The sequence below is a fragment of the Oncorhynchus gorbuscha genome, linkage group LG06 (assembly GCF_021184085.1).
Source record: "Oncorhynchus gorbuscha isolate QuinsamMale2020 ecotype Even-year linkage group LG06, OgorEven_v1.0, whole genome shotgun sequence".
In the NCBI taxonomy this organism is placed as follows: Eukaryota; Metazoa; Chordata; class Actinopteri; order Salmoniformes; family Salmonidae; genus Oncorhynchus; species Oncorhynchus gorbuscha.
The window spans coordinates 103,531,022-103,554,465 of record NC_060178.1 but is presented as its reverse complement, the minus strand read 5'-3'; the positions used below and the strand labels follow the sequence as shown (position 1 = coordinate 103,554,465).

The window sequence follows — 23,444 nt, the reverse complement described above, 5'->3', positions numbered from 1 at the left end:
CTCTGGGACAGTGCTGGTCAGTAAAGCACTCCCCCAAGCTCTGGGATAGTGCTGGTCAGAAACACACTCCCCCAAGCTCTGGGATAGTGCTGGTCAGAAACACACTTCCCCAAGCTCTGGGACAGTGCTGGTCAGACACACACTTCCCCAAGCTCTGGGACAGTGCTGGTCAGACACACACTTCTCCAAGCTCTGGGTCAGTGCTGGTCAGACACACACTTCCCCAAGCTCTGGGACAGTGCTGATCAGAAACACACTTCCCCAAGCTCTGGGACAGTGCTAGTCAGAAACACACTTCCCCAAGCTCTGGGACAGTGCTAGTCAGAAACGCACTTCCCCAAGCTCTGGGACAGTGCTGGTCAGAAACGCACTCTCCCAAGCTCTGGGACAGTGTTGGTCAGACACACACTTCCCCAAGCTCTGGGACAGTGCTGGTCAGACACACACTTCCCCAAGCTCTGGGACAGTGCTGGTCAGACACACACTTCCCCAAGCTCTGGGACAGTGCTGGTCAGACACACACTTCCCCAAGCTCTGGGACAGTGCTGGTCAGAAACACACTCCCCCACGCTCTGGGACAGTGCTCATCATACAAAAGCTTAGCTACCTCATGGATGCTAACCATTTTCTCCCCCCAAAACATAGCTAGCTAGGTGCATCATCTAAAATACCCCAAATATGTCTGTTTTCGTATTTGGTTGATGATGGTCAACCTGGTTTGGTCAAGCTACACTAGCCAGATTAAGCTAATTACTTATAATGTTAGCTTGGGGCCACAGGGCTAGGTAGCTGGCAAGATTTTTTTGTTTGTTTTCTAGCTAGCTAGTTATTTTCATGTACTGAAGTTCGATTTCAATAGGAGAACAACAAGTGTCTGTCTTAATACTTAGTCACATGGATTCCTAAATCATTGCTAAGAATATTGAAATTATTGCAGTTTCTGGTCAAGCTAAAGCTTGGTCCCCAAAACTGTCCCCAGAAATTGCTAATAACATCTGTATCAAAGATATTTGTGAGTTACTTTGTCATCCTGCAAACGGAAGTCAACATAGTAGGGGAACAGCTTACCTCCAGTTTGTAAAGACCCAAACGCCATTCCATACAGAGCGGACAACTTGATTTAATACACCATTCACTTATGCATCCGGTTGCCTTTTCTGTTATTCTATCATTCTTAAACAAAACTAGCTGAGTAATTATTTGATAGAGTGCTTCACTCTTTGAGCCTTTACAAGAAAGATAACAGATGAAAAGAGCCTACAGAAGTACCTGGGGTATGAGAAGTGTACACGATGTGAAGTTACTATAAAGGTCAGAGTTATTCAACGACCAGCCTTCGAGGGCTGAAGTACTACTCCTTTACTTTTACACCTGTGTAAGGGTTTTCCTATGGTGAAGGAGAAGCGGACCAAAATGCAGCGTGGTGGTTATTATTATTATATTATTCATGTTCTTTAATAAAGGAACTAGACATGAAATAACTAACAAAACAATAAATGTGGAAAACCAAAAACAGTCCTATCTGGTGCAAACACAGAGACAGGAACAATCACCCACAAACACACAGTGAAACCCAGGCTACCTAAGTATGATTCTCAATCAGAGACAACTAATGACACCTGGCTCTGATTGAGAACCATACTAGGCCGAAACATAGAAATACCCAAAACCTAGAAAAACAAACATAGACTGCCCACCCCAACTCACGCCCTGACCATACTAAATAATGACAAAACCAAAGGAAATAAAGGTCAGAACGTGACAACCTGCCAGTTAATGAATCAATTAATGAATGTGATTAGCTAGATCAGTTTAATTACTGAATGGAAGGAAATAATAGAAACGTACAGAACATTTCATACATCCCTGGGACTGTAGTTCAATAGAAAATGTCAACAGCTGGGCACATCAAAGTACTATACAATAGCATTAGTATTGACCAAAGTTGGCCTATATTCTAGGGCAGAGACACAGCTTGGAATGAAAACAGCATAGTATAGAGGATGGGAGGATGCATTACTCACAGAGAGAAAGGGCCTTGCAGCAAACTAGCTTGGAGACAAACCTGAGAGTTGACCATAAACTTCCCCCCACCTATACAGTATGCCAAAGCCAGACAGTGAGAAGATGAGGAGAGAGAGCGCAAGAGAGAGAGCGAGAGAGCAAGAGAGCAAGACAGCAAGAGAGCGCGAGAGCGACTTGGTATATTTTAAGGGTGTATAACTGAGCACACTGTATATCAGGTGCAGATTTTCCACACCTGTCCGAAGACTAAACCACTTCATAAACTCAGTAGTTTATCTGCAAAATCAGTGCTAATAATTAAAGACAGGTGCAAGTGTGAGTTCAAGACAGACAAGTAGAGAACAGAATACCAGTTCCTGTCCATCTGACAGGTCTGTCTTCAGGAGGGAGAGTCTTTGTGTGCATTCCAAATCAAATCAAATCAAATTTTATTTGTCACATACACATGGTTAGCAGATGTTAATGCGAGTGTAGCGAAATGCTTGTGCTTCTAGTTCCGACAATGCAGTGATAACCAACAAGTAATCTAACTAACAATTCCAAAACTACTGTCTTATACACAGTGTAAGGGGATAAGGAATATGTACATAAGGATATATGAATGAGTGATGGTACAGAGCAGCATACAGTAGATGGTATCGAGTACAGTATATACATATGAGATGAGTGTGTAGACAAAGTAAACAAAGTGGCATAGTTAAAGTGGCTAGTGATACATGTATTACATAAGGATGCAGTCGATGATGTAGAGTACAGTATATACATATGCATATGAGATGAATAATGTAGGGTAAGTAACATTATATAAGGTAGCATTGTTTAAAGTGGCTAGTGATATATTTACATCATTTCCCATCAATTCCCATTATTAAAATGGCTGGAGTTGGGTCAGTGTCAATGACAGTGTGTTGGCAGCAGCCACTCAATGTTAGTGGTGGCTGTTTAACAGTCTGATGGCCTTGAGATATAAGCTGTTTTTCAGTCTCTCGGTCCCAGCTTTGATGCACCTGTACTGACCTCGCCTTCTGGATGATAGCGGAGTGAACAGGCAGTGGTTCGGGTGGTTGATGTCCTTGATGATCTTTATGGCCTTCCTGTAACAACGGGTGGTGTAGGTGTCCTGGAGGGCAGGTAGTTTGCCCCCGGTGATGCGTTGTGCAGTCCTCACTACCCTCTGGAGAGCCTTAAGGTTGAGGGCGGAGCAGTTGCCGTACCAGGCGGTGATACAGCCCGCCAGGATGCTCTCGATTGTGCATCTGTAGAAGTTTGTGAGTGCTTTTGGTGACAAGATGAGTTTCTTCAGCCTCCTGAGGTTGAATAGGCGCTGCTGCGCCTTCTTCACGACGCTGTCGGTGTGAGTGGACCAATTCAGTTTGTCTGTGATGTGTATGCTGAGGAACTTAAAACTAGCTACCCTCTCCACTACTGTTCCATCGATGTGGATAGGGGGGTGTTCCCTCTGCTGTTTCCTGAAGTCCACAATCATCTCCTTAGTTTTGTTGACGTTGAGTGTGAGGTTATTTTCCTGACACCACACTCCGAGGGCCCTCACCTCCTCCCTGTAGGCCGTCTCGTTGTTGTTGGTAATCAAGCCTACCACTGTTGTGTCGTCCGCAAACTTGATGATTGAGTTGGAGGCGTGCGTGGCCACGCAGTCGTGGGTGAACAGGGAGTACAGGAGAGGGCTCAGAACGCACCCTTGTGGGGCCCCCGTGTTGAGGATCAGCGGGGAGGAGATGTTGTTGCCTACCCTCACCACCTGGCGGCGGCCCGTCAGGAAGTCCAGTACCCAGTTGCACAGGGCGGGGTCGAGGCCCAGGGTCTCGAGCTTGGAGGGTACTATGGTGTTGAATGCCGAGCTGTAGTCGATGAACAGCATTCTCACATAGGTATTCCTTTTGTCCAGGTGGGTTAGGGCAGTGTGCAGTGTGGTTGAGATTGCATCGTCTGTGGACCTATTTGGGCGGTAAACAAATTGGAGTGGGTCTAGGGTGTCAGGTAGGGTGGAGGTGATATGGTCCTTGACTAGTCTATTTCCTATATAGTGCACTACTTTTGACTAGGCCCCGTAGAGAGCACTACATTGGGAATAGGGTTCCATTTGGGACATAGACTTGGTCTTTGTTCTGGAGACAAAGAGCAGTCTGATCCACTATAGAGAAAAGACAGACATGCTCAACAGGTCAAACCTCCCAGATGTCATTATGAAACCCTGTATCTTTCAGGCTAATGGTCTCAAAGACAGCTTTTACTATAAGTGCACTGTTTGGGTAGAGAAGGTCATAGGAAGTACACACTATGAGGAACAGAAAGGAAAATGGAACACTGCTGTTTGGATATAATGAGAGCAAGGTCAGTCAGTGTAGAGGAAGCTAACTGATGTCTGTGAGGAGGAACAAGTGTCTGTTCTCTCTCTCTCGAGTGTGTGGGTGTGTAAGTAAGTGTGCGTGTGTGTGTGTGTGTGTAGAGGAAACATTGTTTCCCTCTACAATATGAACACTAATATGACTACTATAACATTTAAAACACTACAGTATGACACAGAGAGCAACAGAAGGGTTGAGAAGACTAGCAACAACAATGGGAAGTATGTGAACATTTTTCCTTCTAGTGGTGGGTCAGTACAGCATGAGACGGAGAGTACACACACACACAAGGACAGACGCTGGGAGACGAGAAGCAAGTACAGGGAGAGGACATTTAATAAAACCGACAAGAAACAAACAAGGACAGCATCTGGACAGGGAAAATATAACGACAATAATGCTGACACAGGGAACAAACTGAGGAGCAGAAAGATATAGAGGGCCAATCAACAAGGTAATGGAGTCCAGTTGAGTCCACTATTGCTCATATGCGCGTATGGAGCTCATATGGGGCGGCAGGGTAGCCTAGTGGTTATAGCATTAGACTAGTAACCGGAAGGTTGCAAGTTCAAACCCCCCGAGCTGACAAGGTACAAATCTGTCGTTCTACCCCTGAACAGGCAGTTAACCCACTGTTCCTAGGCCGTCATTGAAAATAAGAATTTGTTCTTAACTGACTTGCCTGGTTAAATAAAGGTAAAAAAAAATAATAATAATGATGGTGACAGGTGTGCGTAATGATGGGCCGCCTGGCGCCCGCAAAGAGGGGAGGCATGAGCAGGCGTGACACACACAGTGCTCTCTGACTGAACAGCAACCCCATACTATACACAAACCTATCAACCCATCTCAAATGCACACATCAACAGTAACCCTGTCATTATAAAACATTTCCCCCATTCCAGGCCAAAGAGCCCCAAATGGCACCCTGTTCCCTACATACTGTTGTGACCTATTTTTGAGTCCATAAGGGAATAGAGGCCATGTGGGCCTCAAACAGGGGCTGTTATTTCACCAGGCTTCGGGCCAGCTCCAGTGGAATCGGAATGGCACTCCAGGCTGACAGTAAAAATGGCAAAGCACAAGTACACACAGTTTGGGGATTTAGAGATATCTATTATCTATTATTATGAATGCTAGACAGTGAACAAAAGTCATTAATATATATTTTAGATCAATAAAAACTAAGAAGGCTATTAAAATACTTTTTTAAAACTAGAATAATGTGTCACTCAGTTCATGTAATTGGTGTTACTGCCTTAAAAATCACGGATTAGAAAAATATTCAAGGACCTTGACCATTCCCTCCAGTGGCAAACTATTATTGGGGGAGAGGGTCTAGATGAAAGAAGATTATGAGCTAATCCCACCATTTTAGATGTCAGAGCCGTGATGTTTCCATTGATCATGTGGTGTGTCAATCCAAGGTGTCACGTGGTGTTAGTCCATTTAAGTGAAGAGAAATTACATTGTGACAAAAATTATTAATCATATCACTTTAGAAAATTCATTTTAAAGGATTGATCACCTTAGATTTTGAGCATTTTGGGCCCCCATTTCAGAAAATCCTAATTTACCTAAAATGTTAAATTGTTACTACTGCTGGTTCCTACTAGTGCACAATGTTATTTTTATGGTACACCATATTTGAATTCATTAAGCTGCCATATTAGTTGATTGAGATTGGAAAGATTTTCCCAAATACATTTGAATGTAAAATGAATCTAGAAAAAGGTAGTCAATATTTTCCAAAAATACTATGCCCAAATGCCACCGTAATTCTCGAGCGACCCCTCTGATGTCTCTGTGAGGACCAGGAAATTATTAGTCAGAGTGACTTGGAGTGGGTATGGAGACATCTGAGCTGAGGATGCAGAAACATGGACACACACACACACACACACACACACACACACACACACACACACACACACACACACACACACACACACACACACACACACACACACACACACACACACACACACACACACACACACACACACACACACACACACACACACACACACACACACACACACACACACACACACAGATCATCATCATCTTAATCATCAGCATCATCTGCCGAGTAGCATCATGGATTACAGCAGACTGACTGGAGACAACACATGATCATAATATAGGACTGACTGGAGACAACTACAGGATCATAATAGTGGACTGACTGGAGACAACACAGGATCATAATAGCAGACTGACTGGAGACAACACAGGATCATAATAGCAGACTAACTGGAGACAACAGGATCATAATAGGGTGGAGACATACAGGATCATAATAGTGGACTGACTGGAGACCTGGAGACACAGGATCATAACTGGAGACAACACAGGGTCATAATATTGGACTGACTGACTGGAGACAATACAGGATCATAATAGTGGACTGACTGGAGACAACACAGGATCATAATAGCGGACTGACTGGAGACAATACAGGATCATAATAGTGGACTGACTGGAGACAACACAGGATCATAATAGTGGACTGACTGGAGACAACACAGGATCATAATAGCAGACTGACTGGAGACAACACAGGATCATAATAGCAGACTAACTGGAGACAACACAGGGTCATAATATTGGACTGACTGGAGACCACACAGGATCATAATAGCGGACTGACTGGAGACAATACAGGATCATAATAGTGGACTGACTGGAGACAACACAGGATCATAATAGCAGACTGACTGGAGATAACACAGGATCGTAATAGTGGACTGACTGGAGACAACACAGGATCGTAATAGACAGCAGCAGTGTGTGATCGTTCTATCTGTGTGTGTGTGTGTGTGTGTTTGTGTGTGTGTTTTTGATTCATACTGTCAACACTGCACAGCATTAACTAGTTTAGATAATATAATACTCACAGAGCTGCAGCATATGGTCTCAGTTAACCAGTACGTTTTATATTTACAGGTGTTACTGAATTCTAAAGCTAATGCTACAGTATAGGACAAGCGGACAGTTCACACACACACACATTGGGGTTGGAGCCATGAAATGAACAGCGTTGTTGGTCTACTAGTCTGTCAGTGACTGCAGAAAGTGAATCAGAGTACAACAAAACCATGAATGTTGCCTCGAAAACAACTGCTCTAGAGAATAATCACATGCATGCTGATCTGTGTTACACACGCACACACACAGAGAAACAACATTTTTTTATTCATTTAACCTTTATGTAACCATGTAAATCCTATTTTCTTTCTTAATTACGAAGGAACAGAAATAGGACAGCACTCCCGTAAACAAACCTAAATTAAGAAATCAAGCCGTGGGGAAACATAACAATGAAATCTGTATTTGTATTTGTTTTGGATCCCCATTAGCTGCTGCCAAGGCAGCTGCTACTCTTCCTGTGTTCCAGTGAAATAAAGGCAATTCATAAAATTTTAAAAACATTACAATACATTCACAGATTACACAACACACTGTGTGCTCTCAGGCCCCTACTCCACCACTACAACATATCTACAGTACTAAATCCATGTGTATGGGTGTGTATACTGCGTATGTTATCATGTGAGTGTGTATGCATGTCTGTGCCAATGTTTGTGTTGCTTGACCGTCCCCGCTGTTCCATAAGGTGTTTATTATCTGTTTTTTAAATCTAATTCCACTGCTTGCATCAGTTACTTGATGTGGAATAGAGTTCCATGTAGTCATGGCTCTATGTAGTACTGTGTGCCTCCCATAGTCTGTTCTGGGACTGTGAAGAGACCTCTGGTGGCTTGTCTTGTGGGGTATGCATGGGTGTCCGAGCTGTGTGCCAGTAGTTCAAACAGACAGCTTCGTGCATTCAACATGTCAATACCTCCCATAAATACAATCCGCGATGAAGTCAATCTCTCCTCCACTTTGAGCCTGAGAGATTGACATGCATATCATTAATGTTAGCTCTCTGTGTACTTTTAAGGGCCAGTTGTCCTGACCTGTTCTGAGACAATTGTAATTTTTCCCTCTTTGTGGCACCTGACCACACGGCTGAACAGTAGTCCAGGTGAGACAAATCTAGCACCTGTTGGACCTGCCTTGTTGATAGTGTTGTTAAGAAGGCAGAGCAGCGCTTTATTATGGACAGACTTCTCCCCATTTTAGCTACTGTTGTATCAATATGTTTTGACCATGGCAGTTTCCACAGTATTTATTAGAAGATTTAGGTTTAGGTTTAATTTATTATTATTTTTTAATTCTTATTTTCAACGACGGCCTAGGAACAGTGGGTTAACTGCCTTGTTCAGGGGCAGAACGACAGATTTTTACCTTGTCAGCTCGGTGACTCAATCTGAACCTTTCAGTTACAAGTCCAACGCTCTGTCAACTAGGCTACCTACCGCCCCAGAGGTTTAGGGTTTAGTGAATGATTTGTCCCAAATACAATTATTTTAGGTTTAGAAATGTTTAGGGCTAACTTATTCCTTCCCACCCACTCTGAGACAAACTGTAGCTCTTTGTTAAGTGTTGCAGTCATTTCAGTCACTGTAGTAGCTAACGTGTATAGTGTTGAGTCATCGACATACATAGACACTCTGGCTTTACTCAAAGTCAGTGGCATGTTGTTAGTAAAGATTTTAAAAAGCAAGGGGCCTAAACAGCTACCCTGGGGAATTCCTCTTTCTACCTGTATTATATGTTTGAGAGGCTTTCATTAAAGATGTCATGACTGTCTTGATCAGGTCAGGTTACAGAAGACCACAACCCTACAGATTATCTCTCTCAACCACAACAGAGGAGGAGAGATCTGTGGGTCTGAAGACATGTTTTTTTATTGCCCCCACGCCCCTTGTAAATCTCAGGCCACAGACAAATTCCTTTGTCCTGTTACCATGGAGAACCAACCTCAGAACATTAAACATGAAATAAAGGGACTTTTGAACAATGGTTTCCATCAGCCACAATGATGGTCATGACGATAGGTGGACTATGAAAATATATGTCATGTTTGTTTTGTTATTAAAGGTTAATAGATGACGTTATTACGAAAACATTGTAATGTGAAGGTTTTCCTAATATATGTGTACATGTTTGATGTTTATACATGGTACGTTGTATGGAAAATATCCAAATCAAAGAGAATGTTTTGGGGAAGATGAAATGTTAGGTTAGTTGTCTAAAATGGGATTTGAGAAAATCTAGCCTTGCCTCATTAACTTGGTACGCCCAGAGAATTGCCCTAAAGGTGGTTACGCCCACTTCTGACCCAAGGGTATAAAACCTGAGAGTATAGAATTTACGACAAGACTACGTGATCCCAGGTGCAGTAGGGTCTGAAAAGTCAAACAACCCAGAACGCAACACAAGTTCGAGGACAAAGAAATAATTTTCTACCCAAGCTAAGGATGAGTAGCTGTGTTTAAGCGGGTGAATTCAAGTCGAACCACCTAGCCTCCATCTCCCATCAAATTGTGGTATCTTAAGGGTTTCATTCCTATGCTGTGAGCTCTGAGCTACAGAGCTGTCTGTCCTCAGAAGACCCCTTCCAGAGAAAGGGGTGAGTTAACAGACTCCTAAGCCACAAAGGACACGGATACCGGGAGGACGAGCAACGAGTTGCGCAGGAGAAGTGCGTCATCGAACAACGGAACGGTCCACGCAGAGAATCCCTGGAGATCACCTCCCACGTAATTACCTCATTATATATTCTGACTCATGAGGGCGGCAGTTTGAGGCAAGGCTAGGGTTAGAATAGCATAGCTGACAAATTCAGCCAAATGTACATTTCTCGTGTACTTTTTCTCTCTCTTCTGAAATTCTCATTGTGGGTAATATACGCCAAAGTGTATTGGCCCGTTATACTAAGATCTGTATCTTTTATCATCATTTTAGCTTTTTAGTAAATAAATATTCAATTAAGATTGGTGTGGTACGAATTCATTAGTGGAACCCGGGTCTGTGCAGATTCAAGGGCTGTATACGACGATCAGATTATGAGACTGATAGAGGAAACTATCAGCGGCTGTTGTAAAATCGATATTCTGATATTCTTTGAGTTAATTTGGGAAATAGAAACTCAATAAAAACTAGTTTTCCCATGGTGCCCCAGGTTAATGAGTTAATAATTGCTAGATTCAGTTAATCACGTAATTAGAAACGTATAATCATTCGATGAGCAACAGTCATCACATTAACCAATACAACGTCACAACAAAGAACACCCTCTGTGTTCTGTTAGACAAGTAACTCTTTATCCACATTATAGCAGGAGATGTAAAGCCATAACACATAAGATTTTTCAGCAGCAGACTATGATCGATAATGTCAAAAGCTGCACTGAAGTCTGACAAGACAGCCCCCGCAATCATTTTATCAGCAATTTCTTTCAGCCAATCATCAGTCATTTGTGTAAGTGCTGTGCTTGTTGAGTGTCCTTTCCTAGAAATGTGCTGAAAGTCTGTTGTCAATTTGTTTACTGTGAAATAGCATTATAGTATCTGATCAAACACATTTTTTCCCAGAAGTTTATTAAGGGTTGGTAATAGGCTGATTGGTCAGCTATTTGAGCCAGTAAAGGGGGCTTTACTATTCTTGGGTAGTGGAATGACTTTAGCTCCCCTCCAGGCCCGAGGGCACACACTTTCTAGTAGGCTTAAATTGAAGATGTGGCAAATAGGAATGGCAATATCGTCTGCTATTATCCTCAGTAATTTCCCATCCAGATTGTCAGACCGCAGTGGCTCGTTATTGTTGATAGACAATAATACTTTTTTCACCTCTTCCACACTTACTTACTTAATTTACTTACTGAATTCAAAAGTAAAATTATTGTCTTTCATGATTTGGTCCAATATAATAATAATAATAATATAATAATATATGCCATTTAGCAGACGCTTTTATCCAAAGCGACTTACAGTCATGTGTGCATACATTCTACGTATGGGTGGTCCCGGGGATCGAACCCACTACCCTGGCGTTACAAGCGCCATGCTCTACCAACTGAGCTACACAGGACCACTATACTTGGATGTGTATTGTCAGTGTTTGTTGCTGGCATGTCATCCCTACGTTTGCTTATCTTGCCAATGAAAAAGTAATTAAGAGAAAGATAGACACACAATACAAATACACAATGATGTCATTACCTAAATGTTTGGCTGAATTAGAACCTCCTACAACACACAAGAAAAATACAATTTGTTATTAAGGCCTGCTGGGGCAAGTGGCCAAGTGGTCTGTCCAAAACGTTTCTCTTTGGAGAAGTAATCTCTCTTTGGAGATACCTATCTCCTCCCCTATGTTGCTCCTTCACCAATCCAATGCCCATATAACATAAGTTACTTAAATCATAATAACAACCTGATCTTTACGGGGCAATATTGCTGCTGCATAGCAGACAATTGACAACATACAAACACGCAGACTTTTCTTAAGAACAGAAATAGAAAAATCAAATTTTACAACACCTGTTATTAAAAGACAGGGGACACTAGTAGCTAGCTACTGGCTCTAATAGCAGTCCCAGTGGTGGATAACCAGGTCATATCAGCCCCAGTGGTGGATAACCAGTTCATATCAGTCCCAGTGGTGGATAACCAGGTCGTATCAGCCCCAGTGGTGGATAACCAGGTCATATCAGTCCCAGTGGTGGATAACCAGTTCATATCAGTCCCAGTGGTGGATAACCAGGTCATATCAGTCCCAGTGGTGGATAACCAGTTCATATCAGTCCCAGTGGTGGATAACCAGTTCATATCAGTCCCAGTGGTGGATAACCAGGTCATATCAGTCCCAGTGGTGGATAACCAGTTCATATCAGTCCCAGTGGTGGATAACCAGTTCATATCAGTCCCAGTGGTGGATAACCAGTTCATATCAGTCCCAGTGGTGGATAACCAGGTCATATCAGTCCCAGTGGTGGATAACCAGTTCATATCAGTCCCAGTGGTGGATAACTGGTCCTTCTGTAGCTCAGTTGGTAGAGCATGGCGCTTGTAACGCCAGGGTAGTGGGTTCGATCCCCGGGACCACCCATACGTAGAATGTATGCACTCATGACTGTAAGTCGCTTTGGATAAAAGCGTCTGCTAAATGGCATATATTATTATTATTATTATTATATTATAACCAGGTCATATCAGTCCCAGATAACCAGGTCATATCAGTCCCAGTGGTGGATAACCAGGTCATATCAGCCGCAGTGGTGGATAACCAGGTCATATCAGTCCCAGTGGTGGATAACCAGTTCATATCAGTCCCAGTGGTGGATAACCAGGTCATATCAGTCCCAGTGGTGGATAACCAGGTCATATCAGCCGCAGTGGTGGATAACCAGGTCATATCAGTCCCAGTGGTGGATAACCAGTTCATATCAGTCCCAGTGGTGGATAACCAGGTCATATCAGTCCCAGTGGTGGATAACCAGGTCATATCAGCCGCAGTGGTGGATAACCAGGTCATATCAGTCCCAGTGGTGGATAACCAGTTCATATCAGTCCCAGTGGTGGATAACCAGGTCATATCAGTCCCAGTGGTGGATAACCAGGTCATATCAGCCGCAGTGGTGGATAACCAGGTCATATCAGTCCCAGTGGTGGATAACCAGGTCATATCAGCCCCAGTGGTGGATAACCAGGTCATTTAAACTGGTAATGCAACCAGGGATAAAGACGAATTGGTTGAGATTTAAATCCTGTTGGAGTTTGTTCCAGTCAGTAGAAGCCGTGTTGAAATGTTTTGGAGCCAGAGTTGGAGCAGGATGTGGGAACAGACAGGGAGCTTATTTAGTGGAACGTAGGCTGTAGGAGGACTGGGAGTAGGAGAGGAGTTTAGAGAGGTAGAGTGGGGCTTTGCTAGTAAGGGTTTTGTAAATGAGGGTGAACCAGTGAATTTGTTGTCTGCTTGTGAGGGATGGTAGGCCAAAGTGCTCATAGCGGGAACAGCACATGCCCACACACACACACACACACACACACACACACACACACACACACACACACACACACACACACACACACACACACACACACACACACACACACACACACACACACACACACACACACACAACGATCAACGATCAATTACAGTTTGCACAAAAAGCAAAGATAAATGATCTTTCTCTCTCCGTAAATATATATTTTGGCTCTCCTGTCTCCTGTTATTGAATGTCCAGGTCATGCATCTAGCATGCAGTCCAGTCCAGTGTTTGCAATTGTTTGCTGTATTTAATTCACTGCTAGAGAGAATCTGGCTCCAAACAGTATACAACCGATACCACTGCCAGCCTCTACATTGATTTATTGTCAAGAAGATGTTGCTGCTTCGCCTCAGAATCTGTCTTGGCGTTCATAGATTTTATTTTCTCTGTGGACAACACGGTGTCTTTTGAGAAGTTTAACTTGGTCAACATTCTCTCATAAAGAGCACATGTTCAACTTTATTTAAAAAATATGTTTTTCCATCTCATAAGGTTAAATAAAAATGGATTTTTAGTGCCAAATAAAGTAACAAGGTTGACTGTAATCAGCCATAAATCTCCTAGTGACAGGGGGAATGGAAACCTAAACCCTAAAACCTCAACTAAATCTTGTAATGAATAATGTGGAAATTGAGCAAGTTGATGTGACTAATCTGCTTGGAGTAACCCTGGATTCTAAAACTGTCATGGTCAAAACATATGGATACAGTTTGTTTTGCTGCTTTTTGTTCTATGTTGCTCTGTCTGTATGCTATGTCTTGCTTGTCCTATGTTGCTATGTCTTGCTTGTTCTATGGTGCTATTGTCTATATTGTAATTGTTTTTAATAACCTGCCCAGGGACTGCGGTTGAAAATTAGCCGGCTGGCTAAAACCGGCACTTTTACTGAAACGTTGATTAATGTGCACTGTCCCTGTAAAAATAAAATAAACTAAACAGTAGTTAAGATGGAGAGAAGTCTGTCCATAATAAAGTGCTACTCTGCCTTCTTAACAACACTATGAACAAGGCAGGTCCAACAGGTCCTAGATTTGTTTCACCTGGACTACTGTTCAGTCATGTGGTCAGGTGCAATTGTCTCAGAACAGGTCAGTATGACTGGCCCTTAAAAGTACACAGAGAGCTAACATTAATGATATGCATGTCAATCTCTCATGGCTCAAAGTGACTTCATCACTGATTGTATTTATGGGAGGTATTGACATGTTGAATGCACCGAGCTGTCTGTTTGAACTACTGGCACACAGCTCGGACACCCATGCATACCCCACAAGACATGCCACCAGAGGCCTCTTCACTGTCCCCAAGTCCAGAACAGACTATGGGAGGCACACAGTACTACATAGAGCCATAACTACATGGAACTCTATTCCACATCAGGTAACTGATGCAAGCAGTAGAATCACCTTATGGAACAGCAGGGACTGTGAAGAGACGCACACAAAAGTACAGACACATGCTGTGTATTGCATGCATGCTCACACAAACGCTAGCACACACGCACATTGTAATATTGTTGTATGGTGGTATTATACATTTTGTATAGTAGATATTTAGTGCTGTAATTATTTTTTTATTTTTTTGTTTTTATTTCACCTTTATTTAAACAGGTAGGCTAGTTGAGAACAAGTTCTCATTTGCAACTGTGACCTGGCCAAGATAAAGCATAGCAGTGTGAACAGACAACACAGAGCTACACATGGAGTAAACAATTAACAAGTCAATAACACAGTAGAAAAAAAGGGAGTCTATATACATTGTGTGCAAAAGGCATGAGGAGGTAGGCGAATAATTACAATTTTGCAGAACACTGGAGTGATAAATGATCAGATGGTCATGTACAGGTAGAGATATTGGTGTGCAAAAGAGCAGAAAAGTAAGTAAATAAAAACAGTATGGGGATGAGGTAGGTAAAAATGGGTGGGCTATTTACCGATAGACTATGTACAGCTGCAGCGATCGGTTAGCTGCTCAGCTAGCTGATGTTTGAAGTTGGTGAGGGAGATAAAAGTCTCCAAATTCAGCGATTTATGTAATTCGTTCCAGTCACAGGCAGCAGAGAACTGGAACAAAAGGCAGCCAAATGAGGTGTTGGCTTTAGGGATGATCAGTGAGATACACCTGCTGGAGCGCGTGTTACGGGTGGGTGTTGCCATCGTGACCAGTGAACTGAGATAAGGTGGAGCTTTACCTAGCATGGACTTGTAGATGACCTGGAGCCAGTGGGTCTGGCGACGAATATGTAGCGAGGGCCAGCCGACTAGAGCATGCAGGTCGCAGTGGTGGGTGGTATAAGGTGCTTTAGTGACAAAACGGATGGCACTGTGATAAACTGCATCCAGTTTGCTGAGTAGAGTGTTGGAAGCAATTTTGTAGATGACATTGCCGAAGTCGAGGATCGGTAGGATAGTCAGTTTTACTAGGGTAAGTTTGGCGGCGTGAGTGAAGGAGGCTTTGTTGCAGAACAGAAAGCCGACTCTAGATTTGATTTTCGATTGGAGATGTTTGATATGAGTCTGGAAGGAGAGTTTACAGACTAGCCAGACACCTAGGTACTTATAGATGTCCACATATTCAAGGTCGGAACCATCCAGGGTGGTGATGCTCGTCAGGCGTGCGGGTGCAGGCAGCGAACGGTTGAAAAGCATGCATTTGGTTTTACTAGCGTAAAAGAGCAGTTGGAGGCCACGGAAGGAGTGTTGTATGGCATTGAAGCTCGTTTGGAGGTTAGATAGCACAGTGTCCAATGACGGGCCGAAAGTATATAGAATGGTGTCGTCTGCGTAGAGGTGGATCAGGGAATCGCCCGCAGCAAGAGCAACATCATTGATATATACAGAGAAAAGAGTCGGCCCGAGAATTGAACCCTGTGGCACCCCCATAGAGACTGCCAGAGGACCGGACAGCATGCCCTCCAATTTGACACACTGAACTCTGTCTGCAAAGTAATTGGTGAACCAGGCAAGGCAGTCATCCGAAAAACCGAGGCTACTGAGTCTGCGATAAGAATATGGTGATTGACAAAGTCGAAGACCTTGGCAAGGTCGATGAAGACGGCTGCACAGTACTGTCTTTTATTGATGGCGGTTATGATATCGTTTAGTAGCTTGAGTGTGGCTGAGGTGCACCCGTGACCGGCTCGGAAACCAGATTGCACAGCTGAGAAGGTACGGTGGGATTCGAGATGGTCAGTGACCTGTTTGTTGACTTGGCTTTCGAAGACCTTAGATAGGCAGGGCAGGATGGATATAGGTCTGTAACAGTTTGGGTCCAGGGTGTCTCCCCCTTTGAAGAGGGGGATGACTGTGGCAGCTTTCCAATCCGTGGGGATCTCAGACGATATGAAAGAGAGGTTGAACAGGCTGGAAATAGGGGTTGCGACAATGGCGGCGGATAGTTTCAGAAATAGAGGGTCCAGATTGTCAAGCCCAGCTGATTTGTACGGGTCCAGGTTTTGCAGCTCTCTCAGAACATCTGCTATCTGGATTTGGGTAAAGGAGAACCTGGAGAGGCTTGGGCGAGGAGCTGCGGGGGGGGCGGAGCTGTTGGCCGAGTTTGGAGTAGCCAGGCGGAAGGCATGGCCAGCCGTTGAGAAATGCTTGTTGAAGTTTTCGATAATCATGGATTTATCGGTGGTGACCGTGATACCTAGCCTCAGTGCAGTGGGCAGCTGGGAGGAGGTGCTCTTGTTCTCCATGGACTTCAGTGTCCCAGAACTTTTGGAGTTGGAGCTACAGGATGCAAACTTCTGCCTGAAGTAGCTGGCCTTAGCTTTCCTGACTGACTGCGTGTATTGGTTCATGACTTCCCTGAACAGTTGCATATCACGGGGACTATTCGATGCTATTGCAGTCCGCCACAGGATGTTTTTGTGCTGGTCGAGGGCAGTCAGGTCTGGAGTGAACCAAGGGCTGTATCCGTTCTTGGTTCTGCATTTTTGAACGGAGCATGCTTATCTAAAATGGTGAGGAAGTTACTTTTAAAGAATGACCAGGCATCCTCAACGGACGGGATGAGGTCAATGTCCTTCCAGGATACCCGGGCCAGGTCGATTAGAAAGGCCTGCTCACAGAAGTGTTTTAGGGAGCGTTTGACAGTGATGAGGGGTGGTCGTTTGACTGCGGCTCCGTGGCGGATACAGGCAATGAGGCAGTGATCGCTGAGATCCTGGTTGAAGACAGCGGAGGTGTATTTGGAGGGCCAGTTGGTCAGGATGACGTCTATGAGGGTACCCTTGTTAACGGAGTTAGGGTTGTACCTGGTGGGTTCCTTGATGATTTGTGTGAGATTGAGGGCATCTAGCTTAGATTGTAGGACTGCCGGGGTGTTAAGCATTTCCCAGTTTAGGTCACCTAACAGAACAAACTCTGAAGCTAGATGGGGGGCGATCAATTCACAAATGGTGTCGAGGGCACAGCTGGGAGCTGAGGGGGGTCGGTAGCAGGTGGCAACAGTGAGAGACTTATTTCTGGAGAGAGTAATTTTCAAAATTAGTAGTTTGAACTGTTTGGGTATGGACCTGGAAAGTATGACATTACTTTGCAGGCTATCTCTGCAGTAGACTGCAACTCCTCCCCTTTGGCAGTTCTATCTTGACGGAAGATGTTATAGTTGGGTATGGAAATCTCTGAATTTTTGGTGGCCTTCCTGAGCCAGGATTCAGACACGGCAAGGACATCAGGGTTAGCAGAGTGTGCTAAAGCAGTGAGTAAAACAAACTTAGGGAGGAGGCTTCTGATGTTGACATGCATGAAACCAAGGCTTTTTCGATCACAGAAGTCAACAAATGAGGGTGCCTGGGGGCATGCAGGGCCTGGGTTTACCTCCACATCACCCGCGGAGCAGAGAAGGAGTAGTATGAGGGTGCGGCTGAAGGCTATCAAAACTGGTCGCCTAGAGCGTTGGGGAGATTGAATAAAGTTATTAATTACACTTTGAATGGTGTATCAATACACCCAATCACTACAAAGATACAGGCGTCCTTCCTAACTCAGTTGCTGGAGAGGAAGGAAACCGCTCAGGTATTTCACCATGAGGCCAATGGTGATTTTAAAACAGTTATAGAGTTTAATGGCTGTAATAGGAGAAAACTGAGGATGGATCAACAACATGATAGTTATTTCACAATGCCAACCTAAATGATAGAGACAAATTAGGAAGCCTGTACATGTACAGAATAGAAATATTCCAAAACATGCATCCTGTTTGCAATAAGGCACTAAAGTGAAACTGCAAAAAATGTGGCAAAGAAATTAACCTCATGTCCTGAATACAAAGTGTTATGTTTGGGGCAAATCCAACACAACACATCACCGAGTACCACTCTTCATATTTTCAAGCATGGGGCTTGCCGCATCATGTTATGGGAATGATTGTCATCAGCAAGGACTAGGAGTTTTTATGATAAAAAATTTTACGGAATAGAGCTAAGCACAGGCAAAATCCTAGAGGAAAACTTGCTTCAGTCTGCTTTTCAAAAGACATTGGAAGGCAAATTCACTATTCAGCAGGACAATAGCCTAAAAGTTACTTTCCAAGATGACATTGAATTTTCCTGAGAGGCCGAGTTACGGTTTTGACTTAAATCGGCTTGAAAATGTCTGTCTAGCAATAATCAACAACCAACTCGGCAGAGATTTCAAAATTTTAAAAGAATAATGTGCAAATATTGTACATTCCAGGTGTGTGAAGCTCTTAGAGACTTACACAGATAGACTCACAGCTGTAGTTACTCCCAAAGGTGATTCTAACATGCATTGACTCAGGGGTGTGAATACTATTCACCCCCCCCCCTAGTCAATACTTTGTAGAGCCTCCTTTTGCAGCAAATACAGCTGCAAGTCTCTTTGGAAATGTCCCGATGAGCTTGGCACATCTAGCCCCTGGGATTTTTGCCCATTCTTCAAGGCAAAACTGCTCCAGCTCCTTCAAGTTGGATGGGTTCCGCTGTTGTACTGCAATCTTTAAGTCATACCACATATTCTCAATTGGATTGAGGTCTGGGATTTGACTAGGCCATTCCAAGACATTTAAATGTATCCCCTTAAACCACTTGTCACGTTCTGACCTTTATTTCCTGTGTTTTGTATTTAGTTAGTATGGTCAGGGCGTGAGTTGGGTGGGCAGTCTGTTTGTTTTTCTATGATTTGGGTATTTCTATGTTTCGGCCTAGTACGGTTCTCATTAGCTGTCTCTGATTGAGAATCATACTTAGGTAGCCTGGGTTTCACTGTGTGTTTGGGGGTGATTGTTCCTGTCTCTGTGATTGCACCTGTCTCTGTGATTGCACCAGACTGTTTTGAGTTTTCACATTTCTTGTTTTTGTAGTCAGTTGTTCATGTGTGCCTTAACGTATTAAAAAGAACCATGGACACTTACCATGCCGCATATTGGTCCTCTGATCCGTTTCGCCTCTCCTCTTCGGAAGAAGAGGAGGAAATTCATTACACCACTCAAGTATTGCTTTAGCAGTATGATTAGGGTCATTGTCCTGGTGGAAGGTGAACCTCCGTGCCAGTCTCAAATCTCTGGAAGACTGAAACAGGTTTCCCTCAAGAACTTCCCTGTATTTAGTGCCATCCATCATTCCTTCAATTCTGACCAGTTTCCCAGTCCCTGCCGATGAAAAACATCCCCACAGCATGATGCTGCCACCACCATGCTTCACTGTGGAGATGGTGTTCTCTGGTTGATGAAATATGTTGGGTTTGCGCCAGACATAGAGTTTTCCTTGATGGCCAAAATGATTAATTTTAGTCTCTTCTGACCAGAATACCTTCTTCCATATGTTTGGGGAGTCTCCCATATGCCTTTTGGTGAACATCAAACACGTTTGCAATTTTTTTTCTTTAATCAATGTCTTTTTTTCTGGACACTCTTCCGTAAAGCCCTGCTCTGTGGAGTGTACTGCTTAAAGTGGTCCTATGGACAGATACTCCAATCTCAGCTGTGGAGCTTTGCAGCTCCTTCAGGGTATCTTTGGTGTCTTTGTTGCCTCTGATTAATGCCCTCCTTGCCTGGTCCACGAGTTTTGGTGGGCGGTCCTCTCTTGGCAGGTCTGTTGTGGTGCCATATTATTTCATTTTTTAAATAATGAATTTAAGTGCTCTGTGGAAGTTTCTGATATTTCTTTGTAACCCAACCCTGATCTTTAATTCTCCACAACTTTGTCCCTGACCTGTTTGGAGTGCTCCTTGGCCTTAATGGTGACATTGTCTTGGTGGTGCACCTTGCTTAGTGGTGTTGCAGACTCTGGGACCATTCTGAACAGGTATATATACAGAGATCATGTAACACTTGGGGGGCACATTCAGAGCGGGGTGTTGTGAGAACAAGAGGTCTTTTGTTAGATAACAGGAGCCAGGTGCGAGATAATGGTATGAGCGTATGGATGTTCTTCACAGCAACAGTTACATCTATCAACAGAAGCGCCAAGAGGCGGGGACCCGCCTGAGCGCCTGCAATAGGCTGAGCAAGTTTAAACCACGCCCAGTCTCTACTGTGATAGGCCAACAGACGGGTTGGAACTGTCTATCACAGTATAAATACTGTTTACATACATCTTGTCAGTTCTCTGTTCTGCCCTGCGTGGTATTACAGTGAGCCCGTATATACGAAAGTTGCTTTTGCCATTTATTACTTAGCTAATAAAAAATACATAATATAAAATCGGTGACTCATTGTTATATTTATCCTAATACCAGATTCGAATTTACGCAACTCTAACACTACCAAAGAGTGGTAAAGTGGCCTTTACTGGTTCTAACAGAAAACCTATAAGCTTGCTGCCAGGTCTTACCAAACTTTTGAAAAAGATAGTGTTTGACCAAATACAATGCTATTTCTCTGTAAACAACAGACTCAGCATGCTTATAGAGAGGAACTCAACATGTACTGCACTGACACAAAATACTGCTGATTGGTTGAAATAAATTGATAAGAAGAAGATTGTGTGAGCTGCACTGTTAGATTTCAGTGCAGCCTTTGATATGATTGACCATAACCTGTTGTTGAAAAAAACGTATGTGTTATGGCTTTTCAACCTCTGCCATATCGTGGATTCAGCGCTATCTATCTAATAGAACTCAAAGGCTTTTCTTTAGTGGAAGCTTCTCTAATGTCAAACATGTAAAGTGTGGTGTACCACAGGGCAGCTCTCTAGGCCCTCTACTCTTTTGCATTTTTACCAATGACATGCCACTGGCATTAAACAAAGCATGTGTGTCTATGTATGCTGATGATTCAACCATATACGCATCAGCAACCACAGCTAATTAAGTACCCGAAACCCTTAACAAAGAGTTTCAGTCTGTTTTGGAATTGGTGGTCAGTAATGAACTGGTCCTGAACATCTCTAAAACTCAGAGCATTGCATTTGGTACAAATCATTCCCTAAGTTCTAGACCTCACTGAAGCTGGAGACTCATATCTCCCTCACTAGCTTTAAGCACCAGCTGTCAGAGCAGCTCACAGATCACTGCACCTGTACATAGCCAATCTGTAAATAGCCCATCCAATCACCATACTGTAATTTTTATTTTGCTCCATTGCACCCCAGTATCGCTACTTGCACACTCATCGTCTGCACATCTATCACCACAGTGTTTCATTCGCCATACTGTAACAATTTCACCACTATGGCCTATTTATTGCCCCACCCCCCTTATCCAACCTCATTTGCACACACTGTATATAGACTTTCTCTATTGTATTATTGACTGTATGTTTGTTTATTCCATGTGTAACTCTGTGTTGTTTGTGTTATTGTTGTTTGTGTTGCACTGCTTTGCTTTACCTTGGCCAGGTCTCAGTTGTAAATGAGAACTTGTTCTCAACTACCTGGTTAAATAAAGGTTAAATAAAAAAAAATTGTAAACTGTCATGGTCAAAACATATAGATTCAATGGTTGTAAAGATGGGGAGAGGTTGTGGCGAAATCGTGCACGAAACCTTCACTGTGTGCAGCCACTGTAAGAATGCATCAGCAGTCAGGAAGGAGGAAATAAATATAGTTCTTCAGGTTCTATATGTGGAGATCTCGGTTGGCGCGGAAGTTTGACAGTGTGTGCAACTCTAAAGAAGTCTTATTATATTATTATATTATATTTTTCAGCGTGCTTAGTTGTAAAGTGTTTAAGTCGATCGCCTGTGTTACCTCTCTAGTTAGTGGTTGTAATCTTTTGGGACCGCTCCAGTCATTGTTTGCATGGAGTAGTAGCAACATTCTTGTCAGTTGCTTCTATGATGTTGCCGTTAAATTGCTCTGCCATTATTATTGTATGAGGTATTCTTGGTTGGGTTTATATGGTTTGTCTTATCATTTCTCTCCACTGGCTATTTGGCAAACAGGCTTACACTCCAGGGAGTCTCTTTTGCTGATCAGTGTCCAGATAGTTGTACTCTATCTATCCTACTCTTTCCCTTTCGGCAGGGTTAACCTCTCTTGGGTCGGGGGCAGTATTTTCACATCCGGATGAAAAGCGTGACCAAAGTAAACTGCCTGTTATTCAGGCCCAGAAGCTAGGATATGCATATACTGGTAGATTTGGATAGAAAACACTCTACTGTTTCTAAAACTGTTAAAATTATGTCTGTGAGTATAACAGAACCTGAGGACAAACCATCCCAACAAAATGTGCAGCCTACTACTGTTTTCAATGGCTGTCACTTTTATTATAAGGCGAAAAACCTGCCCGATTGCAGTTCCTAGGGCTTCCACTAGATGTCGACAGTCTTTAGAAAGAGTTTCATGCTGGTTTTTGGAAAAATTAGCGAGAAATTGTAGTTTTTCTAGGTGGCTCCCATTTTGGGAGAGCGCATTCTTTGGTATTCTTCTCCGGTAATGATTCTCCATCTTAACTTTTATCGTTTATTTACGTATTAAGGTTAGATTATAAACATTGTTTGACTTGTTTGGAAAAGTTTATTAGTAACATATGGGATTCATTTAGTATGCATTTTGATGGAGGGAAACTGGGTTATTATTGACTGAAATGTGTCAACTAAACTGAGTTTTTATGGATATAAAGAAGGACATTATCGAACAAAAAGACCATTTGTGATGTGACTGGGACATTTTGGAGTGCCAACAGAAGAAGATCATC

General features: G+C 43.2%; 1 protein-coding gene across 1 annotated transcript in view; it reads right to left on the bottom strand.

The window, feature by feature from the left end:
- Nucleotides 1-20,602, bottom strand: part of LOC124038788 (potassium channel subfamily K member 12-like) — a 38,417-nt gene extending 17,815 nt beyond the window's left edge. Inside the window, exons 1-2 of the mRNA XM_046354851.1 lie at nucleotides 20,519-20,602; nucleotides 6,707-6,713 (exon numbers count right to left, since the gene is read on the bottom strand). Of these exons, the coding sequence (XP_046210807.1) occupies nucleotides 6,707-6,713; nucleotides 20,519-20,602 (91 nt within the window). The remainder of the gene's footprint in view (nucleotides 1-6,706; nucleotides 6,714-20,518) is intronic.
- Nucleotides 20,603-23,444: the final 2,842 nt, after the last annotated feature.